General features: G+C 46.2%; 1 protein-coding gene across 1 annotated transcript in view; it reads left to right on the top strand.

Moving 5' to 3' along the window:
* camk2a (calcium/calmodulin-dependent protein kinase II alpha) overlaps positions 1–18,417 on the top strand; it is a gene marked incomplete at its 5' end in the record, with an annotated part of 19,266 nt that extends 849 nt beyond the window's left edge. The window contains 17 exons of the mRNA XM_080508407.1: positions 379–473; positions 4,077–4,136; positions 9,164–9,218; positions 9,337–9,402; positions 9,503–9,575; positions 9,665–9,767; positions 9,927–10,010; positions 10,100–10,194; positions 10,315–10,437; positions 10,529–10,612; positions 10,723–10,765; positions 12,473–12,513; positions 12,656–12,704; positions 12,837–12,912; positions 13,936–14,030; positions 14,104–14,332; positions 14,447–18,417. Coding sequence (XP_080364533.1) covers positions 379–473; positions 4,077–4,136; positions 9,164–9,218; positions 9,337–9,402; positions 9,503–9,575; positions 9,665–9,767; positions 9,927–10,010; positions 10,100–10,194; positions 10,315–10,437; positions 10,529–10,612; positions 10,723–10,765; positions 12,473–12,513; positions 12,656–12,704; positions 12,837–12,912; positions 13,936–14,030; positions 14,104–14,332; positions 14,447–14,450 — 1,375 coding nt within the window. The 3' untranslated portion in view covers positions 14,451–18,417. The remainder of the gene's footprint in view (positions 1–378; positions 474–4,076; positions 4,137–9,163; positions 9,219–9,336; positions 9,403–9,502; positions 9,576–9,664; positions 9,768–9,926; positions 10,011–10,099; positions 10,195–10,314; positions 10,438–10,528; positions 10,613–10,722; positions 10,766–12,472; positions 12,514–12,655; positions 12,705–12,836; positions 12,913–13,935; positions 14,031–14,103; positions 14,333–14,446) is intronic.
* Positions 18,418–18,786: the final 369 nt, after the last annotated feature.

The raw sequence follows: 18,786 nt of genomic DNA, 5'->3' as shown, positions 1-18,786 counted from the left end.
CACAATGCACCTGTCGCTGGGGACGTTGGTCGGCCTGACGGCTCCGCTGTGACGGGGGTACATGCAGTAATATGACGTCTGAACTGTGTCAAAAAGGTACAAGTGGCCCCGCAGTGGGATCACTAGCAGGAACCAGTGTGAAGATATGAACAAGAAGCCAGAGAAGCTGAGACGAGGTCCCAGCAGTCTGTAGACCTCAAAACCTCCGCTGCGTCGCATCGTCGCCTACAAGCTGGCTTGACCAAGCTCCCACTGCACACACACGGTTCAGTCGTCGTCATGCAGATCAGTGGAAAGACCCGCTGCCGCCCCGGTCTGGGTACCGTGTCCGATTCCTCTGTCTGTTCTGAAACATGGTTCCTCCTCTGGTGTTTCCAGGGGAGCCTTCTCCGTGGTGCGCCGCTGTGTGAAGGTGCTCTCGGGTCAGGAGTACGCCGCCAAGATCATCAACACCAAGAAGCTGTCCGCCCGAGGTGAGGACCTGAAAGAGGACTGCAGGCGCGCGTAGACTCACTGACTGCAAAGGTGGTCAGTGGACAGACCTGCACGCTCGGGGTCACCGGTTCAAACATGGCCGAAGCACAAAGCTCCGCCCACTACCAACAACTTACTTCCTGTTTCATCACTGCAGTCACTGTAACCTCACACACACACACACACACACAAAATGCCACCACACAAGCACACGCACACAGAAGTGCCCTCCACCAACCCACACAAATTCCCCCACCACACACACACACACACACACACACACACACACACACACACACACACACACACACACACACACACACACACACACACAGACGCAGTCATAGTAAATCTGTTTGTTGGATCTTTGTCGTCTTTTCTGTGGAATTTTTTTTTTCCATATCAGCGTTCTCATTTTGAGATTTTCTTTGGTTGCCTAGCAACACCCTGCAAAGTTGACAAAGAAGTGTGTGTGTGTGTGTGTGTGTGTGTGTGTGTGTGTGTGTGTGTGTGTGTGTGTGTGTGTGTGTGTGTGTGTGTGTGTGTGTGTGTGTGTGTGTGTGTGTGTGTGTGTGTAGACACAATTACATAACAAACATCCAATATTGGTTGAGAGAAACAAACTAATTTTGACTTCTTTTTTTTTCGTCCTTCTGGTTGCTTCTCTTCCTCATTTGTCCAGTTCGTCCTGCTGTTCGCTGGTCGTCCTGCCAGCACTCGTTCTTCCTGCTGTTACTTCTGACTTGTACCTGTTTGTCCAGCTGTTCTGTCTTGAGGTCTTTTCATCCCACTCCTTTGCCTTCGTCTTGTTTCTTTTGCCGGTATCTGTTTATCCAGTTGGTGACTCTTCTTCTTTCTAGTAGTTGTTTGCTTTAACGCAAATTGTTTGTCCTGCTGGGAACTCTTCTTCTGGCTGTTAACTTTCATCTGGTTAGCCGCTGTTCACTCAGCTTTTCGCTCTCCGTCCTGCTGCGAGCTGCTTGTCTTCCTGGTAACTCTTCATCTTGCTTGTACCTGTACTTCCTGGTTTGCGCTGCTTGTCCTGCCAGCTGTGCTGTTCAGGCTGCCAGCTGTTCATCAAGCTGCTGGGGCGGCGAGGGCTCAGCTGGTGAAGCGGATTGTCTCCCAATTGGACGGGTGCAGATTCGATATCCCCGTCCGTCCGCACATTGAATGGGCAGAAGCTGTTCCTCAGATTGCCCCCAGTGGACGGACTGAGCTCCCTCCCTGGTTGGGAGGTTGAGTGCGTGAACGCGGCTAACACCGTGAAGCGCTCCGGAGGCTGCCGGAGCCAATCGTGGCAACGACCAACTGAAAACGCATGATTTTTGCGTTTCTGAAAAGTCCTGTTTTCCCCGTTTACACGGAGCCAGAGCCTTTTCAAATCTGTTTTCAAAATATGAAGTGACTCCGAGCAAAATGTGATGAAACTTTGCCTTTCTCGCCAGAAAGGGTGTGGCGGGTTCTACGCAGTTGTTTCGTTGGTATCTTTTCATCCTGCTCTTTTGCTGATTGCCGAGCCGTTGGCTTCACGTTCGGTTTCATTCAACATTCTCTCCGTCCTGCTTGTGGCTGCTCATCTTTGGACGTCCTGCTGTCAGCAGCCGGTCCTGCCGATAGATGTGAGAGATTATCCTGCTGCTAGAAGCTGCTCTTCCTGCTGTTTTTTTGCTGTTAGTCTTGCAGGGTGTTGTTTGTCCTGGTGGCACTCGCGGTATTCGTTTGTCCTGCTGGGAGTCGTTTCTATGGCTGTCAGTGGGTTGTCCAGTTGGTAAATACTAAATAATTAGGCTTCACGGTGGCCCAGTGGTTTGTTCTCTCACCTCACAGTAAGAAGCTTGTGGGTTCAAATATGAGTGGAGTTTGCATGTTCTCCCTGTGTGTGTGTGTGGGGGGGGGGTACTCTTGGTTTCCTCCCACAATCGCAAAAACACTGCACTGGGGCTCCTTGAGCAAGACTCTCAGCTCCCCTCTGTGCAGCTGCTACTGATGGGACAATTCGGAAAGGAATTTCCCCTCTGGGGATTAATACAGCACTATAAATATAAATTAATGTTGATAATCATCCTCCTGGTAGCTCTTGGTTCTGCATGTCGCTATTCGTCCTGCCAGGAGTTTTCCCTGATGGGTAGCTGTTGGTCTGTCTGGTATCTGTTGGTCTGTCTGGTAGCTGTTGGTCTGTCTGGTAGCTGTTGGTCTGTCTGGTAGCTGTTCCTCCTTGTAGTATCTCTTTATCCAAGAGTTATCTTTTCACATTGGTGATAACATTGGTTGTTCCTGCTGGTATTTCTTTTGTCCTGCTGGTAGCTGCTCAGCCGACTGTTATCTATTCATCCTGCTGGTATCTTCTTGTCCTGCTGTTAGGTTTTTTTGTGTGTTTTTTTTGGTCCTGCTGCTGATTGTTTGCCATGTCCCTGCTTCTTTTTTGGAGAGCGTCTGTAACAGACGGCTCTTTATCTCCTCCCGCCCGCCTCTGAGGAGGCATTTGATTCACTGATCGTCTGCACTCTCATCACGTGCCTTTCATCCGATTTTCTCTGCTCTGTGATGAAGGGCGTTTGATTTGGTGTTCTCTGCTCTGTTATGAGGGGCGTTTGATTTGTATTTCTTTTTTTCTTTTGTGAGCAAGCAGATCTTCTCTAACCTGAGAGATGGGAAGAAACCTAAAATCACAGGGATCCTCTACTGACCTGTACACATCTATCAATACCTGTACACACCTGTACACACCTGTACATACCTGTCAATACCTGTACACACCTGTCAATATCTGTACACACCTGTACACACCTGTCAATATCTGTACACATCTGTACACACCTGTCAATATCTGTACACACCTGTACATACCTGCGCACACCCGTAAACACCTATAAATACCTGCGCACACCTATACACACCTGTCAATATCTGTACACACCCTTAAGACCCCTGCAGATTCCCTTTATGAAGCCGTAAGAACAAGACGAAATTTGGGCAGTGTCGTCAGCAAGCTGACGGAAAAAAAAGGGGGTTTTCCGCAGGACTGTTCATACTCCAATAAGAAGCTGCTGAACTTGCAAGCCACGCCTCCTCACAGCAGGCCACGCCCCCTCACAGCAGCCACACGTCTCAGAAGCAGCATTTTAACTAGTCAAACTGCACAGTTTATTTCTCACCTCCTATGTTGTCAGAAAGGCATTTCCCTGAACTGTTTCTTCAATAAAAGAGAGAGCTTTTTGTACGAAGCGCCATGTTTGTGTGGTTTTCCCTGCAGGAGCTGACCGCTTTGAGTGATGCATTCAGGTGCATCGCAACATTTTAACGAGCTGCGGCGCTCAGACAGTAGCGACGTTAGACGCTTAATAGGATTAAAATATGACCGATGGTGATGAGAGAGCTGGAACACCATGAGCAGCACACATCGGTGCTGAAGGTCCTGAAGGAAGCATACTCTTATGGAGTATGAATTGGCCTTAGCACACCTATAAATACCTGTGCACACTTCTACACACCTGTCTCAATGAGTACAAATCTGTATTCACCTACACACACTTCTATTCACCTGTATTCCCCATTACGTTTCGACTCACTAATCTTTGTGTGTGCGTGTGTGTTTTCAGATCACCAGAAGTTGGACCGTGAAGCTCGTATCTGTCGACTACTAAAACATCCCAACATTGGTGAGTGTTACTTCATGTTCTGCTTCGTATATTACGTACGTGAGGCGCATGTAGGCTGAGGGGTAAGAAGAGTGGAGGTGTCGAGGATGAGGATGTTGATGATGAAGGTGATTTTGGTTGCCATGGTAGCCAGTGTGTAGTAACATGACTAATTGCTCTGAGGACATCGTCGCCATGGCGACGGGAGACGAGGTTTCCCTCCTACACAACCAGCTGATCAAACAGCTGGATGATGTCACCCGCTCCGTAGCACATGGAGGATGTCATCGTGTGACTGCCACATGCGTGCTCACACACACACACACACACACGCATCGTCGCACGCTTGTCGATGATGATGATGATGTCACGTGTGTGTGCGTGACGTCAGGAGCAAAACTGTCCAGTTGTGGCTCAATTTGCAGGCAAAACACTTCAAAATGTTTGGTCACAGTTGAGAAAAACTCATCCAAGCGTCTGCTGACGCTCTGCTAAACCTGCGATTGCTGCTCTGCTAAACCTGCTGCTGCTCTGATTGACTGGTGGGCGGTCTAATCTCGGACCAATCAGACGCCAGCAGCTGTCTCCACACAGGAAGCCTTCGCTATGACAGTTAACAGTGAAAGCAAGTGTGAAACGACCTCCTCAGGAAACACCCGCTCGCCCACACAGAGCAGCAAAATGTGACCGTGACCCTCGAGCCGAGCCGAGACCACTGAGAGGTCCAAACATGACCTCAGGTGGACCCGGCAGCCAATCAGCAGGCTGCAGCTCAACCCACCGTCCAATCAGAGCGCTGTGTGGGCAGGTGATGCTCCACAGATACCGAGGAGTCTTACATAACTCTGTGCGTGTGCGTGTGTGTGCGTGTGCGTGTGCGTGTGTGTGTGTGTGTGTGTGTGTGTGTGTGTGTGTGTGTGTGTGTGTGTGTGTGTGTGTGTGTGTGTGTGTGTGTGTGTGTGTGTGTGTGAGAGAGAGAGCGTGTGTGCGCTGGTTGCTAGGCAACAATGTCCATAGGTGAAGGCATCAAAACCATCTACCCTCCTACACACACACACACACACACACACACACACACACACACACACACACACACACACACACACACACACACACACACACACACACACACACACACACACACACACACACACACACACACACACACACATTAAATCCTGCTGCTGTTCTGTGTAGGAGTATTTCGAGAGAAAACCTGATTATTTCTCTATGAGTGCTTCTCACACAGTGTGTGTGTGTGTGTGTGTGTGTGTGTGTGTGTGTGTGTGTGTGTGTGTGTGTGTGTGTGTGTGTGTGTGTGTGTGTGTGTGTGTGTGGGCAGTAGCTTACATTACACAATATATGCAAAGAAGAAAACCAGACTTCAGTCGGGCACATTAAACTACAGAGACATGACCCATAAAGTATTGACAAATACTCAGAGTATCAGCTACCAGTACAGGTGTAATCTGAGTAAAAGTCTATAATAGACAGTGAATACAGTTGTCAAGAAAGTAAGTGTGCAGGTGTAATCACTAGAATAATCAGAGTAAATGTATGTAACGAGAACGCTGAACAAGGATTAGCCTTTCTTTCTTTCTTTCTTTCTTTCTTTCTTTCTTTCTTTCTTTCTTTCTTTCTTTCTTTCTTTCTTTCTTTCTTTCTTTCTTTCTTTCCTTCTTTCCTTCTTTCCTTCTTTCCTTCTTTCCTTCTTTCCTTTTTTCCTTCTTTCTTTCTTTCTTTCTTTCTTTCCTTCTTTCCTTCTTTCTTTCTTTCTTTCTTTCCTTCTTTCCTTCTTTCCTTCTTTCCTTCTTTCCTTCTTTCCTTCTTTCCTTCTTTCCTTCTTTCTGCAGAGGGAGATCTGGTTGTGTTGGACTCTGACAGTCAGGTGACGTGTCTCTCATGTTCAACGAGAGGAGGTTTTACTTGGTGTACTGCAGGAATGTAAAATGTTCCCAGTGGGGATGTGAGCCACCAGCAGAACAGTGAGAGGCGGCTGACAGCAGAGAGCCGAGCGCCGGGGCGGCTTCACCTTAATGTGGGGTGGTGCAGTGGAATCCACTGCTGGTGGAGCTGCTGACAGTCTGCAGCTGAGTCTGAGCAACCGGGGGCCTCAGGTGAAGCAGAGAATGTGGCAAGACAAACACTGGTGAATGTGACCGTGTGAATGTGACTGTGTGAATGTGAGTGTGTGAATGTGACCGTGTGAGTGTTACTGTGTGAGTGTGACTATGTGAATGTTGCCGTGTGAATGTTACTGTGTGAATTAGACCGTGTGAATGTTAGCCAGTGAATGTTACAGTGTGAATGTGACTGTGTGAATGTGACCGTGTGAATGTGACTGTGACTGTGTGAATTAGACCGAGTGAATGTTACTGTGCGAATGTGACTGTGTGAATGTGGCCATATGAATGTGACCATGTGTATGTTACCGTGTGAATATTACTGTGTGAATGTGACTGTGTGAACATAACTGCGTGAATGTGACTGTGTGAATCTTACTGTGTGAATGTGACCATGTGAATGTGACGGTGTGAATGTGACCGTGTGAATGTTACTGTGTGAATGTGACCGTGTGAATGTGACCATGTGAATGTGACTGTGTGAATGTGACCGTGTGAATGTGACTGTGTGAATGTGACTGGGTGAATGTTACTGTATGCATAAATTGGACTGTCAGACTGTGACTGTACAATTTTAAAGGTATAAATGTGACTATATAGATTTAAACGTATGAATGTTACCATCTATCTTTAGATGTATGAATGTGACTGTAAAAGAGCAGGTGAATGCTGAGGACTGGTGCTCCAGGCTCCCTGCGGTCACCAGGAGGCGCTGCCAGCTGCTCCAGACTCACAGACGGTGATGATGACTGACAGCGTAGGGATGGCCACCAGTGTGTCTCTGACCTCCGGCTCAGATTCTCTACATGAATTCAGGGAGTTTGTGGAGGAATCTTCTGGTAGGTCAGTGGACTGAGGAGAACTTTTCTCCAAACAGTGATGATTCTGCAGAAAATCGTTAGTACAGACATTCTGGATGAGAAAAACACGTCGCTGCTCTAAAAAGACGATTCTTGTCAGGAAGGGGGGGGGGTTACAGGAGACTCTGGGTGTCGTCCCCAACTGAGGTTTGAACATCAGGTCAGCGTCTGCTGCCCACTGCTGCAAACGAAGGACCTACAAAGGTCACAGAGGCTCCAGTTCACCGTTCTCCTTCAGAAAGATCGACATGTCGGAAACAGACAAGCCGGCTCCCGGCTGGCGGTACCCAGCAGCAGAACGTGTTTGCTCTGAAGGGTGTGGAGGATGCTTGAACAAACAGATACCAGGTTGCCAAGTCTGACAGCGGGAAGAGAGTTTCTCTCAGGCGGGATGGGAGGAGAGCGTGAGGAGAGCATCAACATAATGTTGAATGTCAGCTGACTTATTTTCCAGCAGGCCCCCGTACATTTGATCCATGTTCTAACACGCTCATGGGGCAGCGGCTGGAGTGTTGACGTCCCCGGACAGAGTTCCACGTGTTCTGGTACTGGATAACACAATATCACAGCATTTTGGTCATTGCAGTAAAATAACCAAAGTTCAGTACCCAGCACTATTTTCATGGGTCACCATGGAGTTTCAGCAGAGCAGCTTGTATGTGGCACTCTTCACATTCAGAGGGACAAAGTTTCAATAACAATCTCATGGAGTAGTTTGAAGACGATCAGATGTAGGTAACTAATGTGCTTCTGTATGCAGCTGGCGGTGTCGTAAATATAAGTAAATGCTCCCATTGTTGGAGAAGAGCTGTTGAAAGCTAAATCATGCCTTGATTGGTACGTGAGGTTTGTTTTTCTGTTGAGGGCTAGTTGCTATTTGGAAAGCAGAGACCTCGAGATACGTTTCTGTGAGTGCACATTTTGGAATATGAATTGATGGGAGGAAACCGTTGCAGTTTAAATCAACTTGAACTGGAGTTGTCACGTGTTCATATTGTGTCATTTTCCACAATGACAACACAGTTTTCATTTACCTCATGTCAGCATCTTTCCACCACCAAAGAAAACATGTACAATGTTAAATAGACTGAATGACTAATTAACATTGTGAACACGTTAAATCTGAGGTTGAGTTTCTGTCTCTTATAATATATAGGATTGAAAAATAGAAGAAAAAGTCCCAAATCGATGGTACATCTGCAGTAGATCAGGTGACCCTACAGGGACCGCTTGGCTAAAATCCGCCGAGCATTTATTATCACGTACTGAAGTGTGTTGCATTCGACACCGGACGGGACTGGAAGTGAGCGCACTGGAGGAGCAGCAGGTCCTCATCCAAGATGGCGGACACTGTGCCAGAGGCCTCTGGACGCCCACGTTGCTACAGATCAGTCATGGAGGCATGAGAGGAAGTGAAGTGAAGCCTGGACTGTGTTTGTGACACGGAGGTTCTTACGGAGGTGATGGTCACCGGGGCCGGCAGGGAGGTCCGGGGACGTGGGGGAGGACTGGCAGTCGCTGCATTTCCCTTCTTCTTTTGCCTGAGATGAAGATCTGCCTGAACAGTAGAGCAGACGACAAGTCCTGCCGGGGGAGACGTGGAGAGGAGAGGAGTGACGACTGCAGAAGCTGGACTCTCCAGTCTCTCGGGCGGAGTTGGGGTAGATGCTCCAAGGAGAGCTGCTCCTCCTGGTCTCACCCTGAAACAGTAAAGCATCTCGTGGGATCCTGTCCTTCACGAGTGCCTTTTTCTGTTTCCCTGTTTGTCTTTGGCCCAAAACACACACCCAGGTTCAATGTTTGGGAAAGCCGGTTTGAAGTTTGAGGTTTTATAGGCCTGGTTGTAGCTCGGCTAAGAGTGGAGCTCTTTTACACACCCTAAAAATGTCCCACTGTCTGGTCCGGATCCTGTGATTCCCAACTGTATCTTTGTTGGGAATCGGGCCGATTGTCTGTTGTCGTTGTTTACTGTCTATTACTCAATATCAGGACGGACAGCCACGTTTTTCTTACCTCATCGTGGATCAAATCTATTTACATTCAAGTCTTTCTTTCCTTCTTTCAGTTCGGCTACATGACAGCATATCAGAGGAGGCACATCATTACCTCATCTTTGACCTGTGAGTTTAATTCCACTGTTTTCTGGTCTGCTCTACTGACCGTTTGACGAAATTCGTCACTCTGTTGTTGTGTACTGAAGTTGTTCCCGTGTCTTTCATGTTTTCATGTGTGTGTCAGGGTCACAGGCGGAGAGCTGTTTGAGGATATTGTAGCCAGAGAATATTACAGTGAAGCCGATGCCAGGTGAGACTTGCCTGCTTCTCCTTTATCTCTCCCAATCAAACTCCTTCTAACTGCCTCTGACTCCTTCTGACTCCCTCTGACTCCCTCTTCCCCCGAACAGCCACTGCATCCAGCAGATTTTGGAGGCAGTGCTCCACTGTCACCAGATGGGCGTGGTTCACAGAGACCTGAAGGTAAGCGGGTTGGTTTGGCGCTGCGGGCGTCCCTCATGTGATGCTGCGGACAGAGTTAGCATGTTAGCGTGTGTCCTGTGTGTGTGCAGCCTGAGAACTTGTTGTTAGCCTCCAAGTCCAAAGGCGCCGCCGTGAAGCTGGCCGACTTCGGTCTCGCCATCGAGGTGGAAGGAGAGCAGCAGGCCTGGTTTGGTCAGTCCCCAAAATACACACTGATTTTCTTTTCATTTCAACTCTCGCATTTTTTTAATTTATTTTTATTGTCAATGTTTAGCACATCACTGATACCATTTTAGCATTTTGTTTGTTTGTTTGTTTGTTCTGACCAGCTGTGTGACCTGTTGTTGGCAGGCTTTGCGGGGACCCCGGGGTACCTGTCTCCAGAGGTCCTGCGGAAGGACCCGTATGGGAAGGCGGTGGACCTGTGGGCCTGCGGTCAGCTTCCTCTCTCGCTGTGCTTGTCTCTGATTGGTGGATTGATTTGTGAGCCTCAGGTGTGACCTGCCGCTGTCTCCGGCCCTCAGGTGTGATCCTCTACATCCTCCTGGTCGGCTATCCTCCCTTCTGGGATGAAGATCAGCATCGCCTCTACCAGCAGATCAAAGCTGGAGCCTACGATGTAGGTTCACGTGACTGTGACTGACCGTCGCCTCTCGCGGCGCTTTGCTGATCCTCTGTCTTTTTTCTGTCCTTTCCTTCTTTCACGACTTCACGTCTCTTCGTCCACCGCCGCCCCCAGTTTCCCTCCCCGGAGTGGGACACAGTCACTCCTGAAGCCAAAGACCTCATCAACAAGATGCTCACCATCAATCCAGCCAAGAGGATCACGGCCGCTGAAGCTCTGAAACACCCCTGGATCTCTGTGAGTGACCTTCATCACTGATGATGATGATGATGATGATGATGATGATGATGATGGTGATGATGGTGTTGATTTCTCCTTCACCTCACAGCACCGCTCCACAGTGGCGTCCTGTATGCACAGACAGGAGACGGTGGAGTGTCTGAAGAAGTTTAACGCTCGGAGGAAACTGAAGGTGAAGCTCTCGTTTTATTTTTCATCACGATTGAATTTTTTTTTTTTTTTTTTATCCATTCAAGCCAAGCATCCATCATGACATCACTTCCTGTCCTTTGTGTGCCTCAGGGAGCCATCCTCACCACCATGTTGGCCACCAGAAACTTCTCCGGTAAGACTCCGCTCCGCAGCTCACCCACACGTTGCCCTCTAGTGGCGGCAGCAATCCCAACACCAAGGCTACGTCTGGACCGTGACAGCAGGAAGTCATGTTCGATTCCCGAGTGCAGCCGACAAGAGGCAGAGCCACTGTTTAAAGACGTGGAGCCAAATGTTTAGCCAACGGCGAGTCAACTCCACCAGCGGACAATTGTGGATGAGAGCGGATTGTCGGAGTGGATCCATCACATCGTCGCCTCTCGCCATCACGTGACCTTTAACCCGCAGCCCCGCGGTTCAGTAGCACCAGGTCACAGACGGAAATCCACCGGCTGCCACCTCACACACAATTAACACGTTAGCACCCTGTGTGTGTGCGTGTGTACATGTGTGTGTGTGTGTGTGTGTGTACGTGTGTGTGTGTGTGTGTGTGTGTGTGTGTGTGTGTGTGTGTGTGTGTGTGTGTGTGTGTGTGTGTGTGTGTGTGTGTGTGTGTGTGTGTGTGTGTGTGTGTGTGTGTGTGATGCAGCTGTTGTCAAGTCTAAACATAGCGGGGAAACTACCGAGTGACCTCAGAGACACCAGAAGACTGTACACTTTGTTTGTAAATTATTTTGGCCTTTAATCAAAGTTTCCCTCCAATGAAACCTTTTGTGGATGAATAGTTGACATTTTTCACAAGCTCGACAAAAGTCAGACAACATGAACACGTTTGCCTCAGAGTGCCGAGTTCTTGATTTATTAAAAGGTTTTAAGGAAAATTGTGTAAAAGGAATCTTATAAAATTACCAAAGAACCAGTGTTAAAACTAACTCCAGCTTCAAAGTAGTCTTGTCGTCCGCCATGTTTGTAGTCCTGTTGCTGCGTGTTATTCTTGTCTCTTGTTCGGTAGCTCAGTGTTACACCTCCCCCCATGTTTGTAGTCCTGTAGCAGGCTCCTTTCCAGTATTCTATTCTCTATAGTGTGTGTGTTGTGGTGAACGTTTGGAGTGTCGGCGTCACACTACAACTTTTGATTCTACTAAATGTTCCTGCAGAAATATTTTCAAATTACTTTCATGAACACCACCCCCCCCCCCCCCCCCCCCTCGTTCACAATCAATGGAGCAGATGGAAACTTGAAGGAGAATCATAAAACCACAGCCTCTCAGTGTGCCACAGTCTCTCAGTGTGAAGTGGGCCCATTAGGGGGCTTGTGATTGGCTGACAAGAGCGAGGAGGACCAATGGGAGTGTGGTGGACTGGAGGCGTTCAGGTCCCGCGGATCTCCATGTTTCCATGTCAGGACTCTGACGTGCTGCTCAGGACCTTCAGGAATGTGAACGCAACTTCTATCTCAAGTTGATCCTAAATTTGGCCTCTCAACGACCCGCCAGCCACGTCAGGAACCCCCCCCCCCCCCTCTCTTCCACAGACCTCCTCCAGGCTCCACCAGTCAGACCTGGACCAGGAGGAAGACCTGAACCCAGAGCCAGAGGATTCCTCTGAGGAGGATTTAGAGAATTGTGGTCTGTGGTGGATTTGGTTGGATGCTTGGTGGCTGTGGTCTGCAGAGGGGGGAAGTGGGGGGGGGGGGGGGGGGGCATTAGGGTGGTGGACAACTGAAAGGCTCGTGGTCAGACAGTTGAGGACAAGATGCCGGCTCTCCTCTTCTCTGCTTTTGTTCCTTTCTTTCTGACGCTGTTGCTTCTGTCTCTTCTGATTCTCATCCCTCGATCAGGAGGAAAGAGTGGCAGCAACAAGAAGGCCGACGGAGTCAAGGTACCCTCATTATTGTTATTATTATTATTATTAATATCAGTGTCATTGTTGTTATTGTTATTACTATTGTTATTATTATTATTATTATTATTGTTATTATCATTATCAGTAGTATTATGATGATGATGTTATGTGGTTGTAGGAATCCTCTGAGAGCACAAACACGACCATTGAGGATGAAGACACTAGAGGTGAAAACACAGAACAAAGAGAAAAATTATATACCTCTAGATAATAACGAAACCAAATTATATTAATTGTGTTGTGTGTGTGTGTGTGTGTGTGTGTGTGTGTGTGTGTGTGTGTGTGTGTGTGTGTGTCAGTGAGGAAGCAGGATATCATTAAAGTGACGGAGCAGCTCATCGAGGCGATCAGTAACGGAGACTTTGAGAGCTACACGTACGTATGAAGCTACACAGAGTTCTCTGTCAGGAAGAATCTCTCTCACCTCTTTTTTTATTCCTTTATTTATTTATTTATTTATATTTTCTTCTCAGTGGATTTCATTTAATTATATTTAATTCAGTCTATTGTCACGTTTCTGTCCGATCAAGCAGAAAGTGAACTTCTTCTACGGGTGATGCGTTCAGGTGCATCACGTAACTCCGCCCTGCTGTGCTCCGGCTGATCAATGATCCACAGAAGGAAAATCTCCTCTCCTCTGAATCACAGTCGGCAAATACTTTACGAACAGAGATAAAACTAATAAGTTTTTGTATATTTTAGCAGTAATTGACTTGCCCTCCCTCCCTCCCTCCCTCTCTCCCTCCCTCTCTCTTTCCCTCCAGTCCAGTCTGTCGCCCACCATGGTTGTCTTGTTTAAAACTAGTTTGTGTCTGAAAAAAAAAGCAATCCCACAGTGAAATTGATGCCATGTTACAGCGTGGACACCTGTGCGGCCTATACTGTAAATGTACAAATGTATATTTTATTTTTAAATATGGTGGTTCCTGCTAAAAAAAAACTACACCACATTCTTTTTCTACAATTACACTCTTAAATTACACCCAATATATGTAATGCTGTACAGGCTGATTAAATAAAAGTCCCCACAGGGACAATAAAAGTACAGTATATATGAGGAGATTCAGGACGGTGTGTGGTGACATACACTCATCTCTTTCTCTTTCTCATTCTTTCCTTTGATTTAAAAAAAAATTTTTTTAGGGAATTTTAAAAAATAAGCCAATATTTAAGTAAATATGCATTTACTTACAACATGTAATTATGTTTTTTTGTGTGTTTTTGATGTGGTTTTTTTAATCACACTATTATAATAAAGTACCGGCATTTGATTTTTTTTCCCATTCAAACCACTGGTCAAACGTGAAGGCAAGGTTCAGGTTAGATGGCATCTGTTGAGGTTTTTCTCTCAGTCATTTGTTTGTTTGTTTGTTTGTTTGTTTTTTTTCCATCCGACAGTAAAATGTGCGACCCTGCAGTGACGGCGTTCGAGCCCGAGGCATTGGGGAATCTAGTCGAAGGCCTGGACTTCCATCGTTTTTATTTTGAAAACCGTGAGTGGCTTTTAAACGTCTGTCGTTCTCTGCGTAACCGTGGCAACAGCGACAGCTCTGCGTTTGTCCCCAGTGTGGTCGAAGAACAGTAAACCGGTTCACACCACCATCTTGAACCCGCACATCCACCTGGTTGGCGAGGAGGCGGCGTGCATCGCCTACATCAGAGTGACGCAGTACATCGACGCCAACGGCACGCCGCGCACTGCCCAGTCAGAGGAGACCAGGGTGTGGCACCGCCGCGACGGGAAGTGGCAGATTGTTCACTTCCACCGCTCGGGCTCCGCCTCCACGCTCAGCAAGTAAGAGCGGTGCTCAGCGCCATTTTGTCACGTGGCGGTGAGAAACGCGGACACACTGTGTCCCGACAGCAAAGGGGGGGCGGTGTTCTCACCGCCATCTCTCTCTTCCTCCAGCTAACTTCCAGAGTGGGCGGGGCTTCGGACATGGCCACCGTCACCGTGACAACCGATTGATTGACTGCAGGCGGGGGCGTCAAACACCAACTTATCGGAGGAGACAGAAAGCTTCACCAAACCGACCAATCAGCTCCATCCTCTCTGCTCATCTGGGCTTCTCTTTGGCCACGCCCCCTCTTCTCCTCATTGGCCAATCCGCTGTTGTGGAAACCTTGTATCTCCAGCTTCTTTCTGCGGGTTGAAAATGCTCCACGCTCTCACTCCGTTGTTGATCCGTTGTTGCCCCCCTTGTGAACACAACTGGAACTTCTTCTGCTGTTCCGGAGACGATTAGCTTCTTAGCTTAGCATAAGTTCACATACTGCGTTCTCATTTTGGGGAGATACAAGATTTCCAAAGTGACAATACATTCAATAAAGCAAACCCATTGTATTGGTTTTGCGATGCCAACTGATAGGTTTTTAGAGCGACTACCACACCGATCAGCAAAGAAACATACACAAAAATACATACACAAGGGAATACTCTGTTTCCCAATGTTATTTGACCGAGTCGAGTTTACAAGTGAATTTTGATGTTCAAATGCCAATTGAACAAACAAACAAACAGCTCCGATCACTTCTCTCTGTCTGATTCATAGTAATAAAAGTACAAATGAGGATGTTTCAAGGTGTGCGAGCCGCGCTGGTTACCATGGTCACCGAGGTTGCCATGGTTGTAGAGGCTACCGCGGCTACCGAGGTCCGGCCGTGCGACGCTCGTCTGTCTGCTTCCATCGGTCTCGGAGAGCTCCAGAAGCTTCCACTGCTCTCCGGCCTGCAATCTCACACAAACCGCCACGCCTCCGCCACCAGCCTCCACTCCCCGCCCACCAACATATAAACCCCGCCCCCCAACACGACAGGTGTGCTAATGAAGGAAACGCTAATGAGCTGCCTGACTGTCTCCTCCAATCACAAGTCTCAAAAGGACGATTCTCAGAAGGAAGGAAGGAAATAACTCGAGGCGTTTTTGAATAAAACCCAATATGCAAAAAAGACGGCAGTGAGACTCAGGACAGCCAATCAGAACCATCGATTCCTCTGATCACAGCGACACTACGGAGTCACAGAGGAGACAAAATTAGAGAAGCTGTTTTCACTTTAAATAGTATTTAAAATAAATTTTTGTAGAAAGTTAGAATGAGAACTGTTGATACTTCTAGTCGTGTTTGAGATTCATATTCAGTATTTTCAGGTAGTAAAACTTCAAACTGGAGGAGAAACGAGGTGAAATGTTAGATTGTGTGTTTTTGTCTCCTTTGAGCCTCCGTACAGTCAAACGTTTACAGGCTGCTGGAGTTTGTTTCTAGGATTTTTGTTGCCAAGTTGGAAATGAAACGGCAGCCAGCAGAGGCGGTGCTGGCGATGGAGGTGGCGGCGGTGGCGGTGGCGGTGGCGGTGGCGGTGGCGCCATCCCTCCTGCATGTGTGGATTGTTGCCGGGAGCGCTCCTGTTTCTTCCTGCTGGTGTTTCTTCGTGTACAGATTAGGATGTGGTGGTTTTTCTGCATGCTGGACTTTGTGTTGTGTGTTTCTGACGCGTTTGGCCGACTTCCCGCTCTGCAGACACGCTAGCTTCGTTTGCACCATTAGCATTCCTCACTGAGAGCGCCGCGAGCTAACCAAACCCCCCCCCCCCGGCCGCTCCGACTTTGATATTTTACAACTTTTAAGCGACTGTGTTTCGTCTTCAGAGCTTCGAGCAGCTTTTTACCGTCAGGAGAATGTAGAACTTTGTACAATCAGATTCTTACCACATTATGAAGATTATTATGAAGATATATTGTCGTTATGAATATTATTATTGTTATTATTCTGGTTTTCTGGCGTTTGAGAGCTTTGTGACGTGGGATTGGACTTGCGCTGCTAGCATAGACGACACGCCGTGGACCGCTAGCTTTCTTCCTTTGTTGGTACGATGTGATTTTAGCGCGCGATTGCCCGTTCAATGTGTTAGCCTCTGCGCTGCTAATGCTATACTGTTTGTGGTTTTGCTCTCGCGGCGACTCGAGGAGGCCGAATACGGCCAAGACGCCACTCGTTGAATCTTCCCACCAGATCCTGTACGTTGGAGACTGAAAGCAATAAGTGCAATAAACCCTCATCGTCATGGTTTGAATTCCCACAAAAAGAAGCTCCAAATTTACGATTCTTCATTCGAACACAGCAGACGCCGCCTCATTCAGACGCCATGAGTGTATTTTATACGTATTACGCAAATTCAACATTGACTTACCAGAGGAGCGCTGCTGTCAGCAGTTCGCTTCAGGACATTGTGTTAGCAGTTTTTGATTTAACGTCAAAACTTCACAAGAGATTGCTGGGTAACATCTGCTTCCCATAACATTATTATCAGGTGTTATGTTACTTCTTTATGTAATTTTCTTTTCTTTTTTTCTTTTTTAAAGTAATGCTTGTTGTTTGCATGATTCGGGAATCAAATCAGTTGTGCAATCGTTCCCCGTCATGACAAACGCTACTATAGAAACACTTTCATGTTTGCTCCCCCCACTAGAGGGAGACATACTTCCCATCCGGCTGCAGGTCCACACGTCTGGACGTTTTCTGCCTCCTCGGTCGGGACACCGAGCGAATGTTTTCTACGACAAACTTTTCCGACAGCTGAACGTATTTCTGCTGAAATGTCTCTTCTTTGGTGTTTTCTGCTTGAAAGTGACGAATTGTGTTTTGATCTGATGTTCAGTGGGCGTGGCTTCATTCTTACCTCCACCAATCCAATGCAGACACTTTAATTTCATCACAAACAGATGGACGGCGGTCACTATCAGCAAGTGATTTCTTACATTTCTATCCATTACAAATGTTAGTGTTGGAATATAATTTTAACAGATCACTTTTTTTTTTTACATTCAGTTTGTAACATCACATTATAATGTTTTATTTTCTGGGTTTAATTTTTGTCTCAAAAATGATGTGATTCTGCTAAACAAACCAAACTATGAAAATTGTTCTTAAAAAAGATTTTATTTATTGGAAAGTTTATGTGACATATATGACAATATTGACAAAGTTTTTGGGTTTCTTTGTTGTTGTTTTTTAAGAAAAAGGTATATATTTTATTTATTTACCTGAATACGATTTCTTAAAATGTTTTTGAATATTTTGAGTTGTAAATTTTTTTCTTTTCATTTAACAAAAATTTTAATAAATCTATTTGGGAAAAACATTGAAAAATCTTTAAAAAGTGTCAAATTGATATTACGCAAAATATCTTTAAAATTCACTTTCTTAAGATTATTTAGATTGTTTGCAGTAAAAATGGGGAAAAAAATGAAAGGGAATAATCATTTAATTCAAGCATCTTTTTGAAGTGTTTCATTGCATTTCTTATTATCTTTTACTTTTTTCAACCTGATGAAGACATATTTATCAAAATGAATGTTACAGAAACATGAAACTACTGCAGGAATAAAATAATTTACTAAACAGTTTTTTTTTTTTTTTTTACTCTTTGAGAATTTGAGATTCCAGGAATAAAAATCAATACAGTGTCACTGTTTTCAAAGATCAAACAACATGAGGATTTTTCATATATGTAACATACAAACATGTCCGGATAAATTAATCCAAAAACTGAACACTTTGTTGGAAAACTGATGTTTTTTTTGCACTTTTGAGTCAAAGGAAACGTCCAGTTTTGGTTGTGAGAGTGAATGAAACGCTCCCTCCGTCCGTCTGTCGCCGGCTCACCGCTCTGCACTCTCAGTAATCAGTAATCAGTAATCCTCCTTGTGTGATGATGATGATGATGTTGTGTATTGATGCTGCATGCTGCTTCGTTCCTGTGAGAGAGGCTGCACTCTACTTCTACTCTACCTTTACTTTACTACTCTACTCCTCCTCCTCCTCCTCTTCTTCTACTTGATTGTGTTCAAAGTGTTTCTGTAAATAAACTGAGGTGATTGAACGCTGCACTCTGATTGGTTCATTCTCACACTTCAAACATCAAATAGAGCAAATGTCATCAAGTTCATAATGACTCCAAAGTAAAAAAGCCAACATACTATAAAGGACTTCTCAATCAACCTGATTATGATCCGTGCGAAAATGTGTCTCAAAAGTTAGTTCAGCTGTTTAATTGAATTAATTCATTTGGTAAAATGAGATTAATGTTAACTTTAAAAGTGCCTTGAAATGACTCTGTTGTATTTGGCTCAGGCTGTGCAAGCAATAATAGATTTTACTGATTAACTAACCTGAACAATACATTACATACAAATGTACCTTGCTTTGCCTGTAGATACAAAATAAACAAAGCTTTTTCATACACTTTTTA

This window comes from Blennius ocellaris (assembly GCF_963422515.1).
Source record: "Blennius ocellaris genome assembly, chromosome: 14".
Lineage (NCBI taxonomy): Eukaryota > Metazoa > Chordata > Actinopteri > Blenniiformes > Blenniidae > Blennius > Blennius ocellaris.
The sequence above is the reverse complement of the archived record's forward strand: the minus strand, read 5'-3'. Positions and strand labels throughout refer to the sequence as shown.